Source organism: Canis aureus, chromosome 9 (genome assembly GCF_053574225.1).
Source record: "Canis aureus isolate CA01 chromosome 9, VMU_Caureus_v.1.0, whole genome shotgun sequence".
Taxonomy (NCBI): Eukaryota; Metazoa; Chordata; class Mammalia; order Carnivora; family Canidae; genus Canis; species Canis aureus.
In genome coordinates, this window is record NC_135619.1 from 36,430,404 (window position 1) to 36,453,129 (window position 22,726).

At 40.9% G+C, this 22,726-nt stretch overlaps 1 protein-coding gene and 1 long non-coding RNA gene across 2 annotated transcripts in view; one reads left to right on the top strand and one right to left on the bottom strand.

Annotated features, from left to right (window-relative positions):
- The window catches only part of SLC35F4 (solute carrier family 35 member F4), a 232,826-nt gene that overhangs the window by 12,316 nt on the left and 197,784 nt on the right, over positions 1-22,726 (bottom strand). Inside the window, exons 2-4 of the mRNA XM_077909429.1 lie at positions 17,100-17,285; positions 11,356-11,653; positions 5,860-6,079 (exon numbers count right to left, since the gene is read on the bottom strand). Of these exons, the coding sequence (XP_077765555.1) occupies positions 5,860-6,079; positions 11,356-11,653; positions 17,100-17,285 (704 nt within the window). The remainder of the gene's footprint in view (positions 1-5,859; positions 6,080-11,355; positions 11,654-17,099; positions 17,286-22,726) is intronic.
- LOC144320647 (uncharacterized) overlaps positions 16,570-22,726 on the top strand; it is a 28,037-nt gene continuing 21,880 nt past the window's right edge. The window contains exon 1 of the long non-coding RNA XR_013386252.1: positions 16,570-16,813. This is a non-coding gene — a long non-coding RNA (uncharacterized LOC144320647). The remainder of the gene's footprint in view (positions 16,814-22,726) is intronic.

Here is a 22,726-nt window from a genome sequence, read left to right on the forward strand (position 1 = left end):
AAAAGCTCGGGAAACATCTGGCTTTTGGCTGTTTTATTTTCTTGTATCGTCATTTCCTTTTTGTCTCAGGCCCTCAAAAACTACCAGAGTCTGGCCCTTCTCTTGATCTCTGTGATGGTTTACCAGCCCCTCATTATGTTTACTGTGCTTCCCATCGGCAAAATGGTGCCCAGAATTGTTATTTGTGTAGCAATACCAGATCTTGTAGGGTTCTGAGTACTGAGGTTAACTGTTAATCGCCTAATTGCAACTGCAATGTCTTTTCGTAATTTGCCTTGGAGTTAACTGTGTTTCTAAAAGTGGGTGAGCACGGAGGGGCTTCTGTGGCTCACAGTGGACCACCTCTAAATTCCAGTGTACAGCAGCCTCTAGAATGAAGGGCCTCAAAGCTACACTGCTGGCTGGGCTGTACTCAAGCTCAAGACCAAAGGTCCGGAGCTCAATGTGGGGTACGCATTAATAGCTTGGCTGATGAGAACTGCGCTGATGATCATCCTTGTTTTCTTTTAGTTTATTTAAATAGAGTCCATTTTCAAGGAACCAAAGCTATACAGAATCCTTTAGCTCGTCCACATGCTACATTTAAGGTTCCATGAAGGTGAACCATCTGTTTTACTCAGATCCAGTGAAATTGGACAAGAGTTGAAGTGTGAGTAATGAAAGGGGTGGGCAGTGTATAGCTGTACAGATTGTGTGTGTGTGTGTGTGTGTGTGTGTATGTCTGCGCAGAGGGTGCCTGGGAACAGGTCAAACCCAAGTTGTGCAGAGCCCCAAACCAAGATTCCCATCCTCCATCCCCCCAACACACATCTATTTTTATATGAATAAAATCCATCTGAAAACGATCTCCAAGGGAGACCAGGATGGAAAGGAGGGAAAGAATGGCCAGATGGAAAGACTAAAGGGTGTGCATGGAAGATAGAGCAGATCTATTGATGGTATTTTGTTAAGGGGTTATGGATTCCTTGCGGGTGTAAAACTGGAGAGCATTCCACCTCAGCTTTCTCTTCCTTGTATTCACAAATTTTGCTCCTGCCAAGAGGAGGATGAAAAGGATGAGTCCCACTACCCATCCTCTGCTGCCTCTTCCAGGAAGCATGAAGGTTCTGAAATAGAGGATTCTGTGGTGCACATGGATGCTCAGTTACGGCCCAAATCAGTAACAGCTCAGCTCCAGGGTCCTGATTTAGCACACCCTGGAGCCCAATTTGAGTTCAGAGAAGTGCGTTAAACAGAGAAAGATTCCATTTAACTGACATACTCCAGTTGGGCTGTGGTGGATCTTGGAAAGTGTCCAAAAGAGCCACAGTTTAGATAGTTAACTGCATAGGGACCCAATTACAGCTAGAAAAATATGTGGGTGTCAAACCTAGGAGACAAAAATTCATTTCCTAAATCTGCTAAGGAAGTTTGGGGTTTGCTGAACCATTCACCACTCACCAATTTTATTCCTCTGTTCAAGGGAACTTAAAAATGAAAGAAAAAATTCAATTAGTAATATAAAAAATAAGGGAGGGACAAGATCTGAAAGAGTTTCAACTTCCTAGTCTGACATTTACTTTGCAGATCGGAGTGCAATCGATACCAGCGACAGAGAAGAAAACCCCCGGCCAGGGGCTCATTTTCTTTGAGGAGAACCTTTTTTTATTTAGTTTCTCTGGTTTTCACGAATTTAAGAACTCTAGCTAAACAGGACAGTATCTTGAAGATGGGAAAAGACCCTTCTTCCAAGCTGCAAGAGCTGGATTCTCACCAACATTTGTGCAATTAAAAAAAAAGATCTTTTAAAAAAGTTTACTAATTTCCACGGGATGATCCTGTAAGCAACTACTCGTGAGTTTTTAACACACCAATGTTTACAGCAAATTGGCTGAAATGACTTTATGATAGAAAACTAAATGTACAACAAATCCCCTTTACATCTGTCATTCAATCAATATTCTAAGAAAACAAAATATTAACAAGTTATTCATAAAACATAATTAGTTTTTCCATGAGCATTGCTACTTCTGGCAACTGGTGCTCCAGAGAAACACATATCACCAATATTATGATTTAAAGCATCCTTCACTGTCTGTGGTGTCATTTGGATGTGAAAAATAGAAGTAGGAAATGTGATCATCTGAAATGTGAGCCTTCTTCAGATCAAACAAATGACAATTATCATCCAAAAACCATCTATCTGTAAACTGCTGAAGTCTTAGAGTGAGTGAAACATACAAATTTTAATCTGATGACTAAATGCAGTACTTTAAATACTAAAAAAGAAAAAGAGAGAAAAAAAGTAGTCCAAGTGTGTGTGTGTGGGGGGGCGGGCAGCACAGGCTGTGCTTTGCTCACCTCTGGATGTAGGTAATGAAAGTGACATTCACATCATCAGTGTTGTTTGCCCTCTTTTAATTTCTCAAATGCCCCAATTAAACATGTTCTCAACATGTTTCAGGAAAAACAGAATTGTTGATACTGTCAAACGGCAAAATGCTGAATATGTCTTGGTTCTTACATTGCCCCTGGACCGATTAGGAGCGTCATTAAAATTACACCTTCACGTTCTCCTGGAACATGGCATTAAACACCTCCTCTTGGTTTCCAGGGAGGAGTGAAGGATATCCTGTTATGTGAAAGGAAGACTGACTGCTACCGTGCTGGATGTTCATTTTTACCATTTTGCCATCTATGGTGTCTTAATTTATGTATATACTTATTAACAAGTATATACAACTCGTTGGCTATATAACATTTGTTTTTTTCTATTGGGTCTTCTGACTTACAGATGCTGTCATAGTTTCCTGAAGCCCTTGTCACAGATTACCACACACCCGGTGACTGAGAACAAGAGAAATGCATTCTGTCACAGTTCTAGAGGCCAGAAGTTCAAAATCCAGCAGATCCATGCTCCCAATGGCAGTTCTGAGAGAATACATTCCTTGACTCTTCCAGGTTCTGGTGGCTGCCTGGCTTTCCTGGGCTTGTGGCCCCAGTCACTCCAGTCTCTCTCTCTGTGGTCATGCTGCCTTCTCCTCTTCTGTGTGCCTCCCTTGTGTGTGTCTCTTGTAAAGATACCTGTTACTGGAATCAAGGCCACCTAAATCATCCAGGATGATCTCCTCTTTGCAAGATCCTTATGTTAATTATGTCTGCAAAGACCATTTTTCCACATAAGGTCACATTCACAGGGTCTGGGGATGAGGATGTGGACACCCTATTGGGGACCACCATTCAACCCACTAGAGATGCGAATTTTCAAATGGTGATGGTTTGTAGCCTCTAGGCAGATTTTTGAAATCTGTGATTTAAATAGAAGTTACACAGCTGAGTTTTGTTTTGTTTTGTTTTGTTTTTAAATCTCAAAGATTGAAACTCTTTTGGCGGGACATCTTGTATCAGTAGGTTCCCTGATTAAATGCATTCACTCACTCTAATGCAACGGATTTTCTCACTGGTAAATCTAATAGTGAAGGTATTGATTCCGTTTTGGTATGCAGATGCCATTGGAAGGGCAGAAAAGCCCTGAAATCTCTTCTTCCCTCTCTTCTGACAAGACCCTCCAAATTCTTATGGATAATCCATGGTGCTGGCAAAGATCTCATCAACATGAATTTATTTCCTATATTCTCAAATATCTACAGAGTCCTATTTGGTAGATATTTGAGGACTCAAATAATCCTTTGCATTATTCTAGATTCTAGAGACAGAGGCAGAGCTGGCTTCATGGGCATATGACCTGTGCAGATGCATAGGGTCTCATGCTTAGAAAAGCCTTGCCTTTGGTTTCATGCTCTACTGTTGCTATCTTGAAATTATTGATAGATTTTTTAAAAAGAATGGTCCCTGTGTCATTTAAGAAACAAAATATATCTCTGTGTGTCTCTTGTGAATAAATAAATATAATCTTTAAAAAAAGAAAATCATTAAGAAACAAAATAGATGGACATAGGCAGGGAAGGAAAAATAAAATAAGATAAAAACAGAGAGGGAGGCAAACTACAAGAGCTCTTAACTATAGAGAACAAACGAAGGGTTGCTAGGGGAAGGTGAAAGGGGATGGGTTAAATATCATGGGCATTAAGGAGGGCACTTGTGATGAGCACTAGGTGTTATATGTAAGTGATGAATCACTACATTCTACTCATGAAGCCAATACTACACTATATGTTAACTAACTTGAATTTATTTATTTATTTTTTAATTTTATTTTTTTTTAATTTATTTTAACTAACTTGAATTTAAATAAAAACCTGCGGGAAAGATAAAACTGCTTTAAAAGGTTTTTTTGTTTTTTTTTTGTTTTTTTTTTTTTGTTTTTTTTTAAAGAATGGTCCTTGTGTTTTCATTTTGTATTGAGCCCCAAAATTATGTAGTTAATCCTGAATGGAACAGTGAGCAATATAGGGACTGTCCCTGCTTTCAAGGACTTGTCAGGATACCTGCTGGTAGACAGCCAGCACCAGTTCAACATATAAAAACATAACATTAAGCCCTCTGGATGTCAAATCTAAGATTAGCTGGTGGAGAGTGTGATTCTAATGTATCACGGACAGGTTTAGAGGTTCTCATCTCATCTTCTACCATAGCTTTCTACTTGTTCATGTCAAGCTTCGGTTCTAAATTTCTGAGCAGCATCTCCCAGGATACAATCAGAATTTGCTATTTAAAAAAGTTTTAAGGGCAGCCCAGGTAGCTCAGCGGTTTAACGCCGCCTTCAGCCCAGGGCCTGATCCTGGAGACCCAGGATTGAGTCCCATGTCTGGCTCCCTGCACAGAGCCTGTTTCTCCCTCTGCCTGTGTCTCTGCCTCTCTCTCAGTCTCTCTTTCTTTCTTTCTTTCTCTGTCTCTCATGAATAAATAAATAAAATCTTTAAAAAAAATAAAATTAAAAAGTTTTAAGGGTTAATGGCTGTCATCAGCTCTCTCTCTAAAATTGATTCCAGCATTTAGGGGCATAGGGAACCCAGAATCATTGCAACAAGAGGAATATTTTGATAGAAAAATATGCTTCCAATCCAGTCTTGGACATCTCTTTCAGAGAACAATAATTGTGTGATGTTTATTTTCTGGGAAAAGGCTTTTCATCTGTACCTCTTTCTAAAGAATTATTTTCTCAATGTTTTCATCATGGTGGCATGACAAATTATATGAATGAGATCTGGCTCCTTAAATCTGCCTGGCTTTCAATCAATCTAATTTAGAGCAAGCATACAAAATAATTTTTTTTTCAAATCCATATTACTTTTGAAAGGAATAAACTCAGAACTGAAGTGGTTGGTGGAAGTTTAATACAGTTCAATTAAGGATTTGTACCCCAAAGTACAAATTGTTGCCTTTAGTTCCATTTCTAGATTAGTCACACTAGATATATAGCCACTTTTAACAGCATTGTACTATTACCAGTGACTTTAATTACTGTTTGGTAACCTTATCTACTTACACCAATGTTAATTAAATCCATCTCGGGGCCAGGGGGAGGGAAAGCATGAGGGAGTTGTCCCAACATATGTTGATTGAAAAAAAGAATTCATAATCTTTACTGTGGCTAATTTTCTCAGACCCTTCTTTCCTGAGGACAGAAGGAGTTGATCACACCATTAATTCTAAAAAAAAAAAAAAAAAAAGAACTTATTTTCCCTGTCTGTGTTCGTGCCTCCTGTTGAAATCAGCTGACTGCCCAAGGGAGACCATCTCTTTATCCTTTCATGATATTGTCATTGCCTGGGTGTTCTAATGCATCTCCAAATTCCAATTTGTACTCAGAACCAATGGGGAAAGTTTGACAGAAATTCCATGAAACAGAGGAGCTCTCCTGATGCCAAGGATTTACGATACGGGCGGCCTCACCCATCAAATCAAGTGTGCCATTACCCTCACTCCCATGAACCTGTCTTTCAGCACGATCCACGACAGCAAGAAGACAAAAGCTTTGTTACAACAGAACAGAGCAGAGACATCCGTGGCTGTCAGCTTCTTTAAAGCCAGTAAATACAGGTAATTAGTCAAAGTCCATAGAATAGAAAAGGGAGCAGTTCTTTTAAGAAAGAGCTTCAACGTCAGACCATCTTCTCCAAAAATCCGACTGCATTCCCTAAGAAAGAAAAAGAGGTAATTGTCAGGTTCTAATTGTGACACATGTTGGGTTGTCTAACTCTTGACAGCCACTTTTCTGGCAAGAACACAAACATTCAACATTCATTGTTCATCTGTGGAACTATTGAACCCAGGGCTCCCACCTACGGGCCACAGCAGGGGCAGAGTTCCATGGAAATGAGCCCACATCTCCCCAGGAGCAGAGTGAGGCCCTTTCCTACCTCTCAAGATGGCTGAGGCAGCCATGCTGCTGCTGCTAAACATTCTTAGATAAGCTGGGAGAAATAAGAAATGAGTAGTTTCTTGGATTACTAGCTATTAGAAGAGAGAGAAGATTCTTTCCCAATGGGCGAATACAATAGGCCTGTGACAGTGTGAACAGGTAGAGACAACTTGCAGCCTCCCGTACCATGGAAAGCCACCCAGTTTGGGAATTCTATTTTTCTTAAGGGACAAGGCCTCTTTTTAATGTATCTGTCCAGGTGACTAGCTGGTTTTTCCTCTAGCATTTTTAAGACAGAGAAAATGAAGAAAGCTGCTGTGATGACCACAAAATGGTAAAATAGATAAAAATCAAACTCAACTTGTGTTTATATACACACATTTGGCTGTCTTGGAGGAATTATCTGAATTTATTGTGTAAAAATAATCAGTTCAGTTAAATGTTTGATGTGTTTGATTTCTGACTAAATTGATTATTTAGCCCAAGGGACCATTTTAATCAAAATATTCAAATTAGCAATGCAGACAGGCAGTAATGATATGATAGAATCATTAGTGTTTATTTGACTATGGATTGAAAGCAGGCTCGCTGTTGGGATAACTCAGCTTTATTTTTTCCACGCAGTTGTTTATCCAAACATTTACTGGGTAACTATCATGTGCCAGGCAGTGTATTTTCAAGAGTAGTATAAATATCTTGTTCAAAGCAACAAGTTGGGATGCCTGGGTGGCTCAGTGGTTGAGCGTCTGCCTTCAGCTCAGGGCGTGATCCTGGAGACCCAGGATCAAGTCCCACATCGGGCTCCCTGCAGGGAGCCTGCTTTTCCCTCTGCCTGTGTCCCTGCCTTTCTCTGTGTGTCTCTCATGAATAAATAAATAAAATCTTAAAAAAAAAAAAAGCAACACGTTACTAATGTTTGCATGCTTATAATGAAATCTATGTGGTTCTTGTAGATACTAACACTGGTTTCTCTTCCAGCTTTTTCTGAAGAGAAACAATTGTGCTTCCAAGTATTACAAACCAAAGTGATCTCTGGCCAATGTCTGCCCCACACGTATGAAGCAGCTTACCCCACAGGAGGGCCACATAGAGGGAGGGAGTGAGTGACAAAGTGGTGAGGCTCTAAGCACAGGAGTATGGCCTTCAATGTCAAGTCTCAGGGTAAACACTGTTTCCAGGCAGCTGAGAATGCTGGGAATTGTAGGCCAGTGAATCCAGGGAGATTAAAAATGCACATTGAGATGGGATGAGCACTGGATGTTATACTATATGTTGGCAAGTTTAATTTAAATAAAATATTTTTTAAAATACTGCACACACAGAAACCTGTGTCATAGTTTTACTTTTTGGGTGGGAGACAACTTAAAATGAGAGGCTTTTTGTAAAATAAAAATGTGATTTCTCAAAGGTAAATTTTAACTTGAAAGACAAAACTTCAAGGAAGGGGTGAAATAACTCAAAAACAAAGTCTTCTGTAAAGTAAACAGGAATCAACACTCCCTGTGTGAGCACATGCTCACACACCCGGGCATTGGATGGCATATCTCAAGGCCTGCAGCCATGGAGATACACTGAATCAGAGCCACATACAGACCAAGCAGCAGTTTGCACAGGACATCCTGGCACGAGTTTCATATTCTGCTCATTCTCACAAAGGGATCTGCTCTGTGAGAAAGTCTGCCAAGGAGAGCTGGAGCTGGGAGTCCTGGGCTCATCCTGACATCTACCAGCACTAAATGGTGCTTTGAAATACACATTTATGAAGAACCACAACAAACCCATTTCTGATGAAAGGATTTCTTTTCATAGCCCTGGCCCTGGCCCACCTTCCTTCCCAGAGGCCACCATCACACTGAGTTGAGTGCTCTCAAGCAAAGACTTTGAATGCAGGAGAGCCCACATTCTGACCCCACAGGGAGGCACAGCAACAGGGACAGCCCCCTCCCCCAGGGGGGCAGAGACTGTTCTTTTCACCTGGCTTATCCTGTCCCGCTGGTGTGGGCTTCCTTATCGTTTCCCTCTTTTCCCTTCTCTTACTGCCAACCTTCTCTCCATTTGTCACTGCTATAATCAGTCGGACTTAAAAACGCTCTCCACTCAAATGCCAGGTCACCTGTATAGGACCTTATGCTATTTTAGCATTAAGCACTAAGAAATGTGAAAATTCAAAAAAAGAAAGGATTTCTATAGAAAAGCAGGTAACAGTGGGTCTCTCTTTGGGATGATGAGTTCAGAATTTCTAGGCAAGAGGCACTGACAGGTGGCAAAGCTTGGCCTAAAGCTTAGAAGCTGGGGGACGCTAATAATTTAATTGTGCTCAACATTAGGATGCTTGGCTGGCTCAGTCATTTAAGTGTGTGACTCTTGATTTTGGCCCAGGTTATCATCTCAGGAGTGTGAGATTGAGACTCACATCAGGCTTCACACTCAGCCAGGAGTCTTCTTGAGATTCTCTCACTCTCCCGTTTTTTCTCTCTCTCTCTCTCTCTGACCCTCCCCCTACTCATGAGCTCTCTCTTTCTCTCTCTAAAATAAAATAAATAAATCCTTAATTATGCTCAACATTGTTGCAGTACCTACTCACTACTGAACCCCATCCATATGTCAGATGACATCTTAAGCACATTTCATAGGTACCTGACATAGATGAATATATCTTTGGCTCTAGTTTCATGCTTTCTAGAGATTCTTTTCCTTGTAAAAAGTGTGGCTTATAAATTTTTTTTTATTAAATTTCAAATTCATGTGATGCAATTAAATTCTCTTGATTGTAAAACTATTTGCAAATGAACAATCCCTACAATATAAATTTGATACATTATTGAAAATTCTTTCGATGTTAGTGGTAAGAAAACAACGGAAAATGCTTTCATACCATTCAAGAGAAAAGAAGACAATAGTCAGAGGGTCTGGTGCTATGGGACAGATTCTATTTCCAGTCTTATACACTAACTCTATTTTCCCCTTGTTCTACCATGAGAGCTTCCGGAAGTACCTTTTTGGCAGATGGTGTAAATGGGTCTACCAGGAAAAAAAGATCAAGCATCTTAGAATTTTCTGGCAATGTTTACCTCTCCTATGGAGGAGGCCTCTGGAGAATATTCCCCACAAAGACAATGTTTTCTACTTGACAGTAAAAGCTCTTTGATTCGGTTTCAGAAATGGTCTTCACCCAACCTGCACTAACAGGTGGAGGTGTCTTGTCAAATCAACAGGTTTCACTAAATTCAGAGTTAGTCAGACATGAGAGATGTGGTAAAGATGAAGTTGATTCCCAAAACAACATTACTGTAAGCAGCAGCTTCTTGTTGTAGATGTGTTAACTTAAATAAAACCTAGTTGCTTGCTTTGAGGTGTTCTGAGGTACTACATCCCACACTAAACTCTTGTTTTTATCAGCATGTGTGTCTAAACCACAGGAGCATTGGAGTAGAACATACATGCTATGGATAAACTATTTTCAAACAGCAAAATTTTAGTCGATACCCATGTCCCCTGTAATAGCTTATTAAACCTTGTTATTAAAAAAGACATGCACCAATGTCATGTCTTTTTTTTTTTTTTTTTTGTATTTTGAATCAAATACAAAGTATCTTTAGTGGGGCTCCTGGGTGGCTCAGTCAGTTAAGACTTTGGCTCAGGGTCCTGGAATTGAGCCCCGTATCAGTCTCCCTGCTCAGTGGGGCATCTGCCTCTCCTTCTGCCCCTCCTCCCCACTAATGCCTCTTACTCTGAAATAAATAAATAAAATCTAAAAAATACCCCAAACCAAACCCAAAATATCTTTAGCAATCACAGACCTTTTTCATGAAACCAGATTATTTTATGCACTTAGGTACTGCAACATCCAAAATATTAAGCATATGTTTTTGTAACAATTAATCTTATTAATACATGTTTTTTTCTGGGCTTGAGACACCAAGGTATTCTTTTAAAACATGACTTTCAGAGATAATTCTGGATTTAGATCCGGATCCTGTTAATAAGCCTTACAGCTTATTCCTTTCCTCCAAACCAGAACACATTTATTATTTTTATATAGGTTTTGTTTAATTTTAATTGAATAATCATGGACACAATAGAAAATCAGCTCACAGTGTGACTTTTTCTCAAGCACTTCCAAGCTGGTGATAGAAAATGGAAGTTGAAAATACACCTTTTACAGTTTGTTAAGTTTTTAAGAATAGGCTGATAATGCATTTCTTTTCATGTTCATAGCTGGTGAAACAACAGCGAAGGCCCCATGTGCTCCGAGCCGGCAAAGAACGGCATCTTCTAAACCTCAGGGCTAGGGTGCCTGTGTGCCTCAGTCAGTTGAGCATCTGACTATTGGTTTCAGCTCAGGTTATAGTCTCAGGTCGTGAGATTGAGCCACCAGTCAGGGTCCCCATGTCAGGCTCCCACTCAGTGGGGAGTCTACTTGAATTCTCTCTCCCTTAGTCCCTCCCCCCACTCTCTGTCTCTCTCTCAAATAAATAATCTTTAAACCATCAGGGCCAAACTTCCCTTTTCATGAAACCAGATCATTTTACCCATTTGGGCACCACAACATCCAAAATGTTGAGCATATGTTTTTGGAACAATTAATCTTATTAATACATGTTTTTTTCTGGGCTTGAGACACCGGGGTGTTCTTTTAAAACATGAATTTCAGAGATAATTCTGGGTTTAGATCTGGATGCTGTTATTTAGACCTGTGTGATCTTGGACAAGTCATTCAACCTTTCTAAACTTGTTTCCTCTTTTGTTAAAATGGGGATAGTGACACCACCTTAAAGGTACATGTTACCACCAATGGTGATTAATCAAGATAAGATCTACGAAAGCAACATCACAGAGCCTGGCATGTGGTAGATGTACAATAATTTTTTTTAGGAGGAGGACCGATTCTGTTTCCTAGTGCTCATGTATTCATTACCAAGCTTAGATCCTGGTTCTCCTCACTCCCAAAGTCAACTCAGTTCATATTCTACAGAGATGAAATTACGCATATTTTCATGAAATTATTTTAAAACATCTTGTATTAGCCATTTAACATGAAACAAACCTACCTGAATTTTTTCATTGGAGATTGCTTTTCTTGAGCAGTGGCCAGATGACCAGAATAATAGACTGGGAAAAACATAATGTTCCAGTTTGTTGAAAACCAAGTCATGAAAAATGGACAGTAGAAGTTCTTGTAAGTAATTTTTACAATCTGTGTGGTTCCAACCCAAGACGATGACACTGACAAGATGATCAAGAGTCCCCAGACAGCCTTCAGAACCATGGACGTGCAGGACCGGCAGCGAGCCTTGATTCTGTTTTCTTGGCTGCTGTTCTCAGGATGAGTCTGTGTTCCATCATCCCCTGAAAACAGGAAAGGAATACAAATGTGTGGAAATCAGGTTATAGGACAGCAACCAAAGAGGCAGACAGAAGAATCACCTGTGTTTTTCTTTTTTACCATCATTTAAAGAGATTAATAACTCTGGCTCATTTTCTCTTCTGAATCTTTGCTCTGTGGGGGTATGGTATGTATCTTGACCCTCATCCATTGTCAACACCATGACAATGCTCATGAACTTGGTGGATGCTATGCTGTCCTTCCACGTACCCAACCACTTCCTTATAAAAGCATAACATATTTCTGCCCCCAAAGACTGTGGCCTTTGTCACTTGACCTGCTTGGTCTAATCAAACATGAAGAGATAGATGTGAGGTAGGCTACCTCCTGGGAGAAGCTTTAAGAGGCATCAGAAGGTCTCACTAAACTCTCTTGCTCTTCTCTGTTCCTAGAATGGAAAATGCCAAATAGCAGCTGCCCTTTCAGCCTCTGTGGGAGAAAGAGCAGAACCCAGCCAAAGTAGCCCTGTATCTGCCAACATGAAAAGTAAGTGAAAAATAAGTATTTGTTTTCATACTCCACTAAGGTGTTTTTTTTTCCCCCTAAACTGCAGCAAAGCTGACTATTAAATTGAAAAGCAATGTGTCCCAAGAACAGGGCAAATCTTGACTACACAAAGTCATTTCCCATCTCAGAACAAATTACAATTTAATGTATTTCGGGGAGCACAATGAGTTCTGCTTTGTAGTTTCACATTTACTAAGAAAATTTAGTAGCATGTATTTTACATTAAAATAGTCAAAACTCTGTGAAAGTTACAATCATAAAGTCCTTCTCTCCTGATAGAGAAAACAAGTTCAACACAAAAAAAATGTATGCACCGGTCAGAAGGTTAAAAGGAAGCAGAGATCACCCTGAGTCCCCAAGCTGAGATCCCAGGTGTTAGAATCCTGAGGGAGGGGAGGCTGAATTGTCTGCAAGTTCTCTTGTCTTGAGGAACCTCCTCTGAATACAAGGTTTGTCCTAGTGGTTAAGAAAGTGATGTAGTCCACAGGTTTTAAGTGATAGTGGATGGGTTTCTCACTTTATCTCTCCAAAACCTACTGTCTCTCTCCTGCTGAATGTGGTCCTATTGCTTAGTGAGTCAGGCATGATTGCCCCACTGAGGTAAAAACTTTCACCCAACTAAGGCTCTCTGATAAAATCATTTCGGAAGGGGTATAGCAAGCCTTGAAGGTGAATTTTGAATTGGAGGATATAAAACAAGTAATGACAAACAGAGCAATTACTGTATGACTTCCGAGTCTTTTAACAATACTGGATTCTAAAAAAAAAAAAAAAAAAAAAAAAGGGATCCCTGGGTGGCGCAGCGGTTTGGCGCCTGCCTTTGGCCCAGGGCGCGATCCTGGAGACCCGGGATCGAATCCCACGTCGGGCTCCCGGTGCATGGAGCCTGCTTCTCCCTCTGCCTGTGTCTCTGCCTCATTCTCTCTCTCTCTCTGTGACTATCACAAATAAATAAAAATTAAAAAAAAAAAAAAACAATACTGGATTCTTAGGGCCTTGGCCTCTAGAAGATGAAAATTGGTATTCTTTTTTTTATGTATTCAACAAAATCCTATAAAGAGGACCAGGAGCTAGTTAGCTAGTTGGGTCTAAGGGTTCAAAGATGAAAGACCCGAGCTCATGGCCAGTGGCAAGCTAGAAAACACATCTAATGTGTGATATAGGGCCAACTATGGCATATTAAAGGCCATATGGGGGCAAAGGAGAATCACTGGTTAAGGGATGGGGTGGTAAATGATCAAGAGAAACTTCCATGATGCAGTGACATTGACATGAGTCTGGAAGTGTGAGCCAGCTAGCTCCCTTTACTGTGTATAGATAATACCTGCCCTTAATAACAGTTATGCAAATCCTCTCTATAACCATGTGGCTTGTGAAGAGAGTAGAGGGAAAAATATAAAATGAGTGAGAGGGTAGAACAAGAGACTCTTGTCTTAGGAGGCTGGGAAGCAGACATTAACCTACCGGGTGAAGTAGGTATTATCACTTCCATTCTACAAATGAAAAAATTGAAATTTGCATTAAAAGTTGTCCAAGGTTGAACCCAAGTTAGTATGACTCTAGTGTCCACATCTTTTATTCTGAATACTCATTCTGTGCAGGTTTCAGGCTTGAGCTCTTCATTCAAGTGCTGGAAGTTTCAGAAATAGTTTGGAGAAAAAATTCTGTTTCCTGACAGGAATGGTAGTTTTGTATAAGGCTTAAGAAGAGCGATGCTGGGCAGCCCTGGTAGCTCAGCGGTTTAACGCTGCCTTCAGCCCAGGGTGTGATCCTGGAGACCCAGGATTGAGTCCCATGTCCGGCTCTCTGCATGGAGCCTGTTTCTCCCTCTGCCTGTGTCTCTGCTTCTCTCTCTCTGTGTCTCTCATGAATAAATAAATAAAATCTTAAAAAAAAAAAAAAAAGAAGAAGAGTGATGCCTATGAGAAAGATTTGCTCTATGACACTTCAGATTACATTACTCTCAGGGACCATCTCATAAAGGAGGAATGATTCTATAAAGAATCTTAGTATCATATTAATTTGATATCTGCCTTCATTGTCACCTTCTTTGAAGACTGCTTGGTACCACCATCGTACTATATACAGTACTCTTGATGACACCGGTAGTCCCCTAGATCCCTCCATAACATTGAACCATTCTTCTGCTAACTAGATTTAGTTGTTGCCAATTCTTTAATTTTACCATTCATCAATAACATAGATTGGGTCTCCAGAGCTCTTTTATTTTTCTGGTCACTTTAAATTCTCTATAGTCTGGCTTGGATTTATAGTTTTGTATATATCATTAAAACTGATATACTGGGGGTGGGGGGCACCTGGTTGAGCATCTGCCTTTGGCTCAGGTCGATCCAAGAGTCCTGGGATTAAGTCCTGCATCAGGCTCTCCCTGCAGGGAGCCTGCTTCTCCCTGTGCCTATGTCTCTGCCTCTCTGTGTATTTTTCATGAATAAATAAATAAAATATTTTAAAAAAAACCCTGATATACCAGGAAGTCCACCCATTACTATGAAACTTGATTAGAGCCATTAATGGTAGAGGCCACTGGAATCAACATGAGTGTAACCATTGTATGGCTCTGAGCTCATGTTTGATTCCAGTCTTAACGTCTTTATCCCTCAAACAGTGATAACATTTGTCTCATGGTATTCATTTTGAAGCCAAGTACATAACATTCATGAAAGCATGGTGAACTTCTCTTAAGGTTATTCTCCTTTTCTCTTTTTTCTTCAGTGCCCTGGAATATCCCCCAAATGCCTTCTGAATCATTACAGAAAGAGTAAATTATGTCCCATGTGATCTTTAATGGTATAGCCTTCAGAGTTTATAGTTTGCATATGATAGATATAGCAAGTCTTTATTAACCAGTATATTTAATTAACTGGAACATTTGATTCCGCAGATAACTGGGATAATAGGAATATTACTGCAACTTATAAAAGCCAATTAAAACTTTCTGAAGATTTAAGATGTAATTTTTTTCATTTTTAAAAAAGAACCTTGGCCTCGGGATTAACAGTTGCTGAGATACTATTTTAAGATGTTGTCACTTTTTGAAAAAGATTTTTTCCTTTTTTTAAGATTTTATTTATTTATTTGAGGGAGAGCATATGCATGCGTGAATGGGAAAGCATGAGCAGGGGTGAGGGGCAAAGGGAGAAGGAAAAGCAGACTCCTTGCTAAACAGGAAGCCCTAATACAATTCAAGGCTCAATCCCAGGATGCTGGGATCATGAACTGAGCTGCTGACTAAGCCACTCAGGCACCCTGAAAAATGTTTTTTTCTTTTTAAAAAAATCTTTTCTCACATTAGTAGAGTCCTAGAAGATGCTTTCCTGTTTTCTGTATACCTTTTCTTACTGCCTCTCATCCATAACTAAGTGCCCTGAATTCCATTCTCTTCTCTCTTTTTTTTTTTTTTTTTTTTAAGATCTTATTTAGTTATTCATGAGAGACACAGACGGAGAGAGAGGCAGAGACACAGGCAGAGGGAGAAGCAGGCTCCATGCTGGGAGCCCGACGTGGGACTCGATCCTGGGTCTCCTGGATCATGCCCTGGGCTGAAGGCGGCGCTAAACCACTGAGCCACCTGGGCTGCCCTTCTGTTTGTTTTTTAAGCCAGTTTTCTCAAAGCTCCATTTTATTTTCAACTGACCATTTATTTTGGATGGAGTGTTTTGCTGTTTTATTATTGTTCTTAAGGATGTAAGAGATTTTAGTATGTTACCGATCAAGCTGAAGGAATGAGTGGAAGGAGAGACTGAAAAGGCAGGTGGCAAAGATGGAGAGGAGGTGATCACAGAAAAAGCAAAAAGAGCTGACATTGGAAAGGTAGGACCATGCATGTTAAAGTTGGCCCCCAAATCTGGTATTTGGCAAACAGAAGAACAGAGACATTGAGGCTCAGAGGAAAGCATCTGTTTCACTCTCTTCAGAAATGGAAGTGTGGCCGTGTGACAAGAGGAAGTGAGTATGACCTGGGAACTAAGGCACATTCTCTGAGGAAGGCAGGAAGAGGTCCACCGCCAGGGAGGACAGTGTGGGCAGCAGCCTAGGGGACTCAGCTTCATTTGAAAATGATAAATTTGGGGATCCCTGGGTGGCGCAGCGGTTTGGAGCCTGCCTTTGGCCCAGGGCACAATCCTGGAGACCCGGGATCGAATCCCACGTCGAGCTCCCGGTGCATGGAGCCTGCTTCTCCCTCTGCCTGTGTCTCTGCCTCTCTCTCTCTCTCTCTCTCTCTCTCTCTCTGTGACTATCATAAATAAATAAAAGAATTAAAAAAAAAAAGAAAATGATAAATTTGCTGGGAAATCCCTGGATCAAGTTATGAGATTTATCAAGCAATTCCAGTAACCCGAGTGGCCTGGGAGTTGGTGTGTGCAGCCAAGCGGATGTGAGGAAAGACTAGAGGTCTGGGCTGGTCAGGAAATGCTGAGTGGCGAGGCTGAAGTCCTGAAGAAGTTGTTAACAGTGGGAAACTAGACGGGTTCCAAGGACTGCCAGTCCTGATGAGCGCAAAAGCAGAGTCTGTGATTTTATTGCTGTTTTCCTTCTTCTTGGAAGGGAGTGCACTACGACGGAATCCCAGGGTTGAGATCAAGATGCTCTTCAAGGTGAGAAAACCAGTTCCCTTGTAAACTTAATTGGGTGTCACTGTTTAAATCACGTGGTAAGCCCTCAATGAGTCTTTGCTATTCCGTTTCTCTGCTACCTGGCACAGCACTAACAGATCATATCTATACCTTCCCCTTCTTCCTTCTCCTCCCACCTGATAAACCTTCCGCACATCACCCCTAAGAGTCCAGGTACCGCCTCTGCGTTCTGGGCCAATGGTGCCATCTTTCATGGCCAGTTAGAAGGTTACCTGGTGAACAGTTATTTAAGAGGTCATCAGCGTACCTGATCTGTTCTGCCTTTCAACTCTGTGTCCGCAAACTCCAGAAGATCCTCGGCTCTGAAGTTCAAGAATAGGAGCAGAAGAATCTTCGGTGACAGAAAGAGGGGACAGTTGTCTACTGATGCCACTGTGTGAACTGGGGCAGTTGGCTCCTGGTTTACATCGAGTAACTGATGATCTGGAGGTACCTGGGAAGGAAGAGTTCACACCAGTTTGAGAACTTTCCAGAGGGAAAACTAGAAACAGATTTTTAAAAAGATTTTATTTATTTATTTGAGAGAGAGAGAGAGAAAGAGAGAGAGAGAATGAGCAGGAGTGAGGGGCAAGGCAGAGGAGGGAGAAGCAGACTCCCAGCTGAGCAGGGAGCCCCATGCAGGGCTCTATCCCAGGACCCTGGGATCATGACCTGAACCAAAAGCAGATGTTTAATCGACTGAGCACCCCACCCCAAGGCGCCCCCAAACTGTAAACAGATTTTAAATGCTTTGGAAGTAAAATACATGGCAGTAGCCATAACAGTCCTGATGGGACATTCACTGAGCTCAATTTTATTTATTTATTTATTTTTCAATTTTAATCTTATAAAAGGGGCTCCTAAAAATAAAATTCCATCTTGGCAAGGTCTGTGTCCCTAAAATAAAGGGTCTTTTAGATAAATCTGTCAAAATAAAAAATGAACTTGAGAAAGTGGTTTGGGTTGATATATCTGTTCTGAATTAGAACTGTTAACCCAGTGAAATAATTGACCTCAAGGGAAGGAAACTGTTCTGTTATGCTTGTGTCTTCCCTTTTCCTCCTAAGAGTGTTGAATTCCTAACTGGTAAAAACTGCCAACAGGGTCTCCTGTGAAGTCCACTCTACACTTTTCCATCGGGTTGGTCATGAAAATCCAATTTGGTGGTGTCTCCTCAATCACCTCTGGCTTCTATCCACTCTTACAGAGGAAAACCTAGCCTTTAGGATCCTCCACAGGCTAAGCCCCTCCTGATCGATCCATCCCCACTCAGGATCGACTTCATGGGCTTACAACCAGGACAGCCACACAGGGCTCAGAGGGAACGCACAGCCCTCCCATACTGTCACAGTGACAGTCCACAGCGGCCATGTGGAAGTTCTTTTATCTTTTTTTTTTTTTTAAGATTTTATTTATTTATTCATGATAGTCACACACAGAGAGAGAGAGAGAGAGAGAGAGGGGCAGAGACATAGGCAGAGGGAGAAGCAGGCTCCATGCAGGGAGCCCGACGTGGGATTCGATCCCGGGTCACCAGGATCGCGCCCTGGGCCAAAGGCAGGCGCTAAACGGCTGCACCACCCAGGGATCCCAGTTCTTTTATCTTTCAACTTTTTTTTTTGTAAGTAACATTTGATGAAATAATGGAGCACACACAGGGGACTTGGAGCTTCAGCCCAGGTGTGGTCTTGCCTCCTCTTGCTTCCTCACCTCCTCGGGTGGGTTCTCAGCCACCACTCTAGGGTCCTTGCTTAGCAATCCTACAGGGACCTGGGTACTGGTGGGGAGTGCTGGGACCTCAGGGGGAAAACCTCCAGGGTCTGTGGGGGCCTGCACTCACTTAGAAAATATCCCTGTGTTCAAAAGAGCAGACATTAAATAGCAAATTTAGAAAAACATGGGAAGTGGAAAAAGAGAGAGAAAGGGAGAGACAGAGGACATAAGAAAGGAAAAAAGCCATTTTCTGCCTTTTTTCTTTTTCTGCCTTTTGAAAAGGGGGCTCTACATTTTCCCTTTGCACAAGGACCTCAGATTCCACAGCTAGCCCTTCTCCAACCAGAATACTCCATTCCAGCTAGGCTGGTTCTGGCTGGGTTCTGACACCTTACCCTCACCACTGATGAGCTCTAAGCCTTTAATTGGGTTGTTCCTGGAACATTCTGAATCTACCCAAATCTTTAAACATTAAGATCAAGTTCTGATTGGTTCATGCAGCCTTTACTGTTAAATCACATGCATCTATACTTTCTTTGAACTTTTACTGTCTGAGCTCATCTGACAGGAGTCTTGCACTAGCTGCCCCAATGCTTGACTTTCGTGAATGCTTTCACTTTCTCCAACTGCAGAAGCTGCCTGTTGTTGGAGACTGTTCTACTCTCTCTGTCTCTCAATAAACTTTTAATTTTGTAATAATTTTATATTTACGGAAAAGGGTTCAGAGAGTTCCCATATGCTCTTTACCTGGTTTCTTCTAATGTTAACATCTTGCTTCCGCACTCCACGCATTTGTTGGAATTAAGAGATTAACACTGGCAATTACTGTTAACCACGCTCCAAACTTCATTTGGATTTCCCTAGTTTTGTCACAAATGGCCTTTTCCTGTTTCTGGGACCCCATACAGGACACCGCATTATATTCAGTCATTGCGTCTCTTTACAGCCTATGTTTGTTCGCAGAGTGCGCTTATTTTTCCTCGAAAGTTATGAGTTTCTCTATTTCCACTGATACAAGGGGAAGAGCAGAGGCTATTATCCTCTCTGGGTCACGGAGGCTATGTCTTGGTATGGTGCCTCTGAGATGCAGAACACACAAAAGTAAGGAGCACACAAAATCTTGAAATAGCAATGACATCTTGGCTTTAGTTTGGTTTTGAATAATCACATAATGTACTGGATGAGTCATTACTTGAAGCAATCAAATCAGAACCTCAAGAAGCAGTGATGTCCAGAAAAAGAAAGCTTGAGTTCCTCAGCCATCATCTCCAATAAGAACCTAACAGAGCAGCAGAGTAACTTGGCTGTGAATGTTAGTTATGCAGTCCGGGGCTCCCCATCTATGACAAAATGTATCTTGTTTTCTTTTCTTTCTTTTTCTTTTTTTTTTTTCAGTCTTGGGAAAAACAAGTAGAGGTATATAAAGATGGACTTAGCTGTACCATATATTACTAAGTGTCTTAAATTGATCCAATTAAAATGTATTATTTAATCTTGGATTTAAATTTTTTTTGAGATTTTATTTATTTGAGAGAGAGAGAGAGAGAGAGAGCACACACACATGAGCAGGAACGTGGGGCAGAGGAAGAGGGAGAAGCAGGCCCCTCATTGAGCAGGGAGCTAGATGTGGGGCTTGATCTCTGGACCCTAGGATCATGACCTGAGCCAAAGGCAAATGTTTAATCACCTGAGTTACCCAGGCGCCCTTAATCTTGGATTTAAAAGAATAAAATATGTACAGCTACTCAAAAAACCAATAGAAGAATTACATATCGATTATTGTGCTCAATTAATGCTGTGTTAATACTATTATTATAAAAGTGTCAAAAATAAGGTTCGTATTTTACATATCCAACATATTTACTGTGCCTTTCACAACTATGTTTTTAATTGAATATTTCAAATTCAATGAAAAGAGTCTGTCTAAAATTCAGTGAACTCTCTCTCATTTATTTATGCCCTTCGAGAGTGACTGACACTCAACTACTCCAAGTGTCATTTTTAATTTATCTTTCAAGTATTTTTCATAATTTATTTTACATAAGTTGTGCCTTCTCATTTTCTCTTATGTGAATATCAGTTTTCATTTTGTGATCATTAGCAATTATAGGTGGAAAGGAGGAAGTCCAAAAATAGTTTGGGAAGCTAGTTGAGCAAGGATTGAGATAAAACAATGGCCATAGTTACTAAGGAGTTGGTAAATCATGTGTAGCTGGGACTGTTGGATTTGTAAGCCAAGTTAGCGATTTCTCTTGCTTCCTCATTTTCACTGAAGCATTTTGTTCTGGCTTCTATACCTCCTGGTCCATATGTAATAAGGCTCAATACCAATTACCTGCTGTCAGTTGCCTCATACTGGTTGATTTATGGAAGAGACCAGAGAACAGGTGAGCCACTGGAGACATTTAAATCATTGTCCTAAAAAGGCAAACTTTAAACTTCAGAGCCAAGCCCAGAGGCATATTCAGGGCATGGGCCATGAAACAGTCATCTCCAATCCTGGAAAACACAAACACTGCCCCATGCTACATGGTCTCGTACCCTTCAATTAATATAAAGCCACCTCTGGCAAAAATAATATTCAGAATGTCACCTGGGATGCAGTCAAGGATCATAAATAAATCATGTCTATTTTCTATGCCACAGTGACTGCCTAGGCATTGCAAATTCAGTTAGTGAACAGTGTTCAGACTTTAATAGGTAGTGAGAGTAAACTGTATTAGAAGTGATAGGTTGAAAGTCTCTCATTAGTCACACCAGACGGTCCCCCTCTCCCTTATAAAGACATTTGCTCACCTGAGCCATGGCAGTAGAGCCATCTTATGCCATTTTTCATATTTGTCCAGGAACAAGAATATAATTTCTTCATTTGCATTGGGTAGGCTCTGCATGTTCCCCAAATCGATTTAACTCAACAAGTAGTTATTAAGCACCTATTCTAGGGCCGGTTTTGTGTCAGGACCGGGAGTTAGACAAATGAATACATGGTACATGCCTACATGGAGCTCTCAACAGTATTGGAGTCAGACTTATAACCAATTAACCATAATTTAATGTGAACTGGAGAGCAAGAAGAAAGGGAGTGATTCATTCTGCCTGGAGCAGGGAAGTCTCTCTAAGTGGCTACATCAAAGTTGGCTTTGAAGGATGAGCAGGACTTTGCTGGGCAGAGTTCTACACTGAGGAATAGGCCATAGGAGCAAATACCCTGCAGGGTAAAGAGCATGCTGTGAGACAATGGTAAAATGAGCAACTCTAAGATGCTGAATTCTGAGTACAAACAAGCATTGAAAATCCTTTGAGGAATGTTGCTCAGATGAAATGGTCCATAGAACATATTCAATAAATGTAGATTGTTATAACAAAAAAATAAACAGGTAAACAAAAATGACCATTAGCAGTTCTTTATCAGTTAGAATGACCTCATGCAATAGAAATCCAAACTCGACCAGTTTAAGCAAAAATGAAGAGTTTTTAGAAGCTTAGCAACCAAGAGACAGGACAGCCAGGAATGTCCCTAAGCCTCAAGAACACCTAGGACTGGGGTGCAGTATAGGCAAACAGTCCTCCATCTCTCACTGCAAGTGCTAGCTTCACGTCTTCTCACTTGGCTACTGTTTGTCTTTCTCTACAGAAAATTTGATTGTTTGAAGATCCAGGTTTCCAGTCTTGCAGCTTTAGCCTCCTGGGAGAAATCTAATTTCCCAGAGTCAAAAATCTTGAGGAAGGAACTTGTTGTGTCTTATACTGACTCCCGGTCCAACTTTGTGGCCAGGAAACACTGTGACAATACCAGGAAAGGGCGGTGAGGGTGGGCACACAGGGCCTCGGGCATCCCCTTAGAAATGTCAAAGCAAAAAAGGGCAAAGAACCACAGCTGCTGAGTAAAGCAACCCCCGAAACAGAGTGGAAGGTATAGGGTTTTCAGATAACAACTTGGAAAGGCAAGCAATAAAGAGTACGTAAGAACAGCTCTTTGGAAAGTAGGTGAGAAACAAAGTGTCAGGTAAGGTTCTGTGTGAGCAAGTGCAAGATGACTTGGAAGATAATAGACCAGACTATAAGGTATTCTAACAAGAGCCCTGCCTGTTCTTTTTAAAAAAGTTTTATTTGTTTATTCAAGAGAGACACAGAGAGAGAGGCACAGACATAGGCAGAAGGAGAAGCAAGCTCCTCATGGGG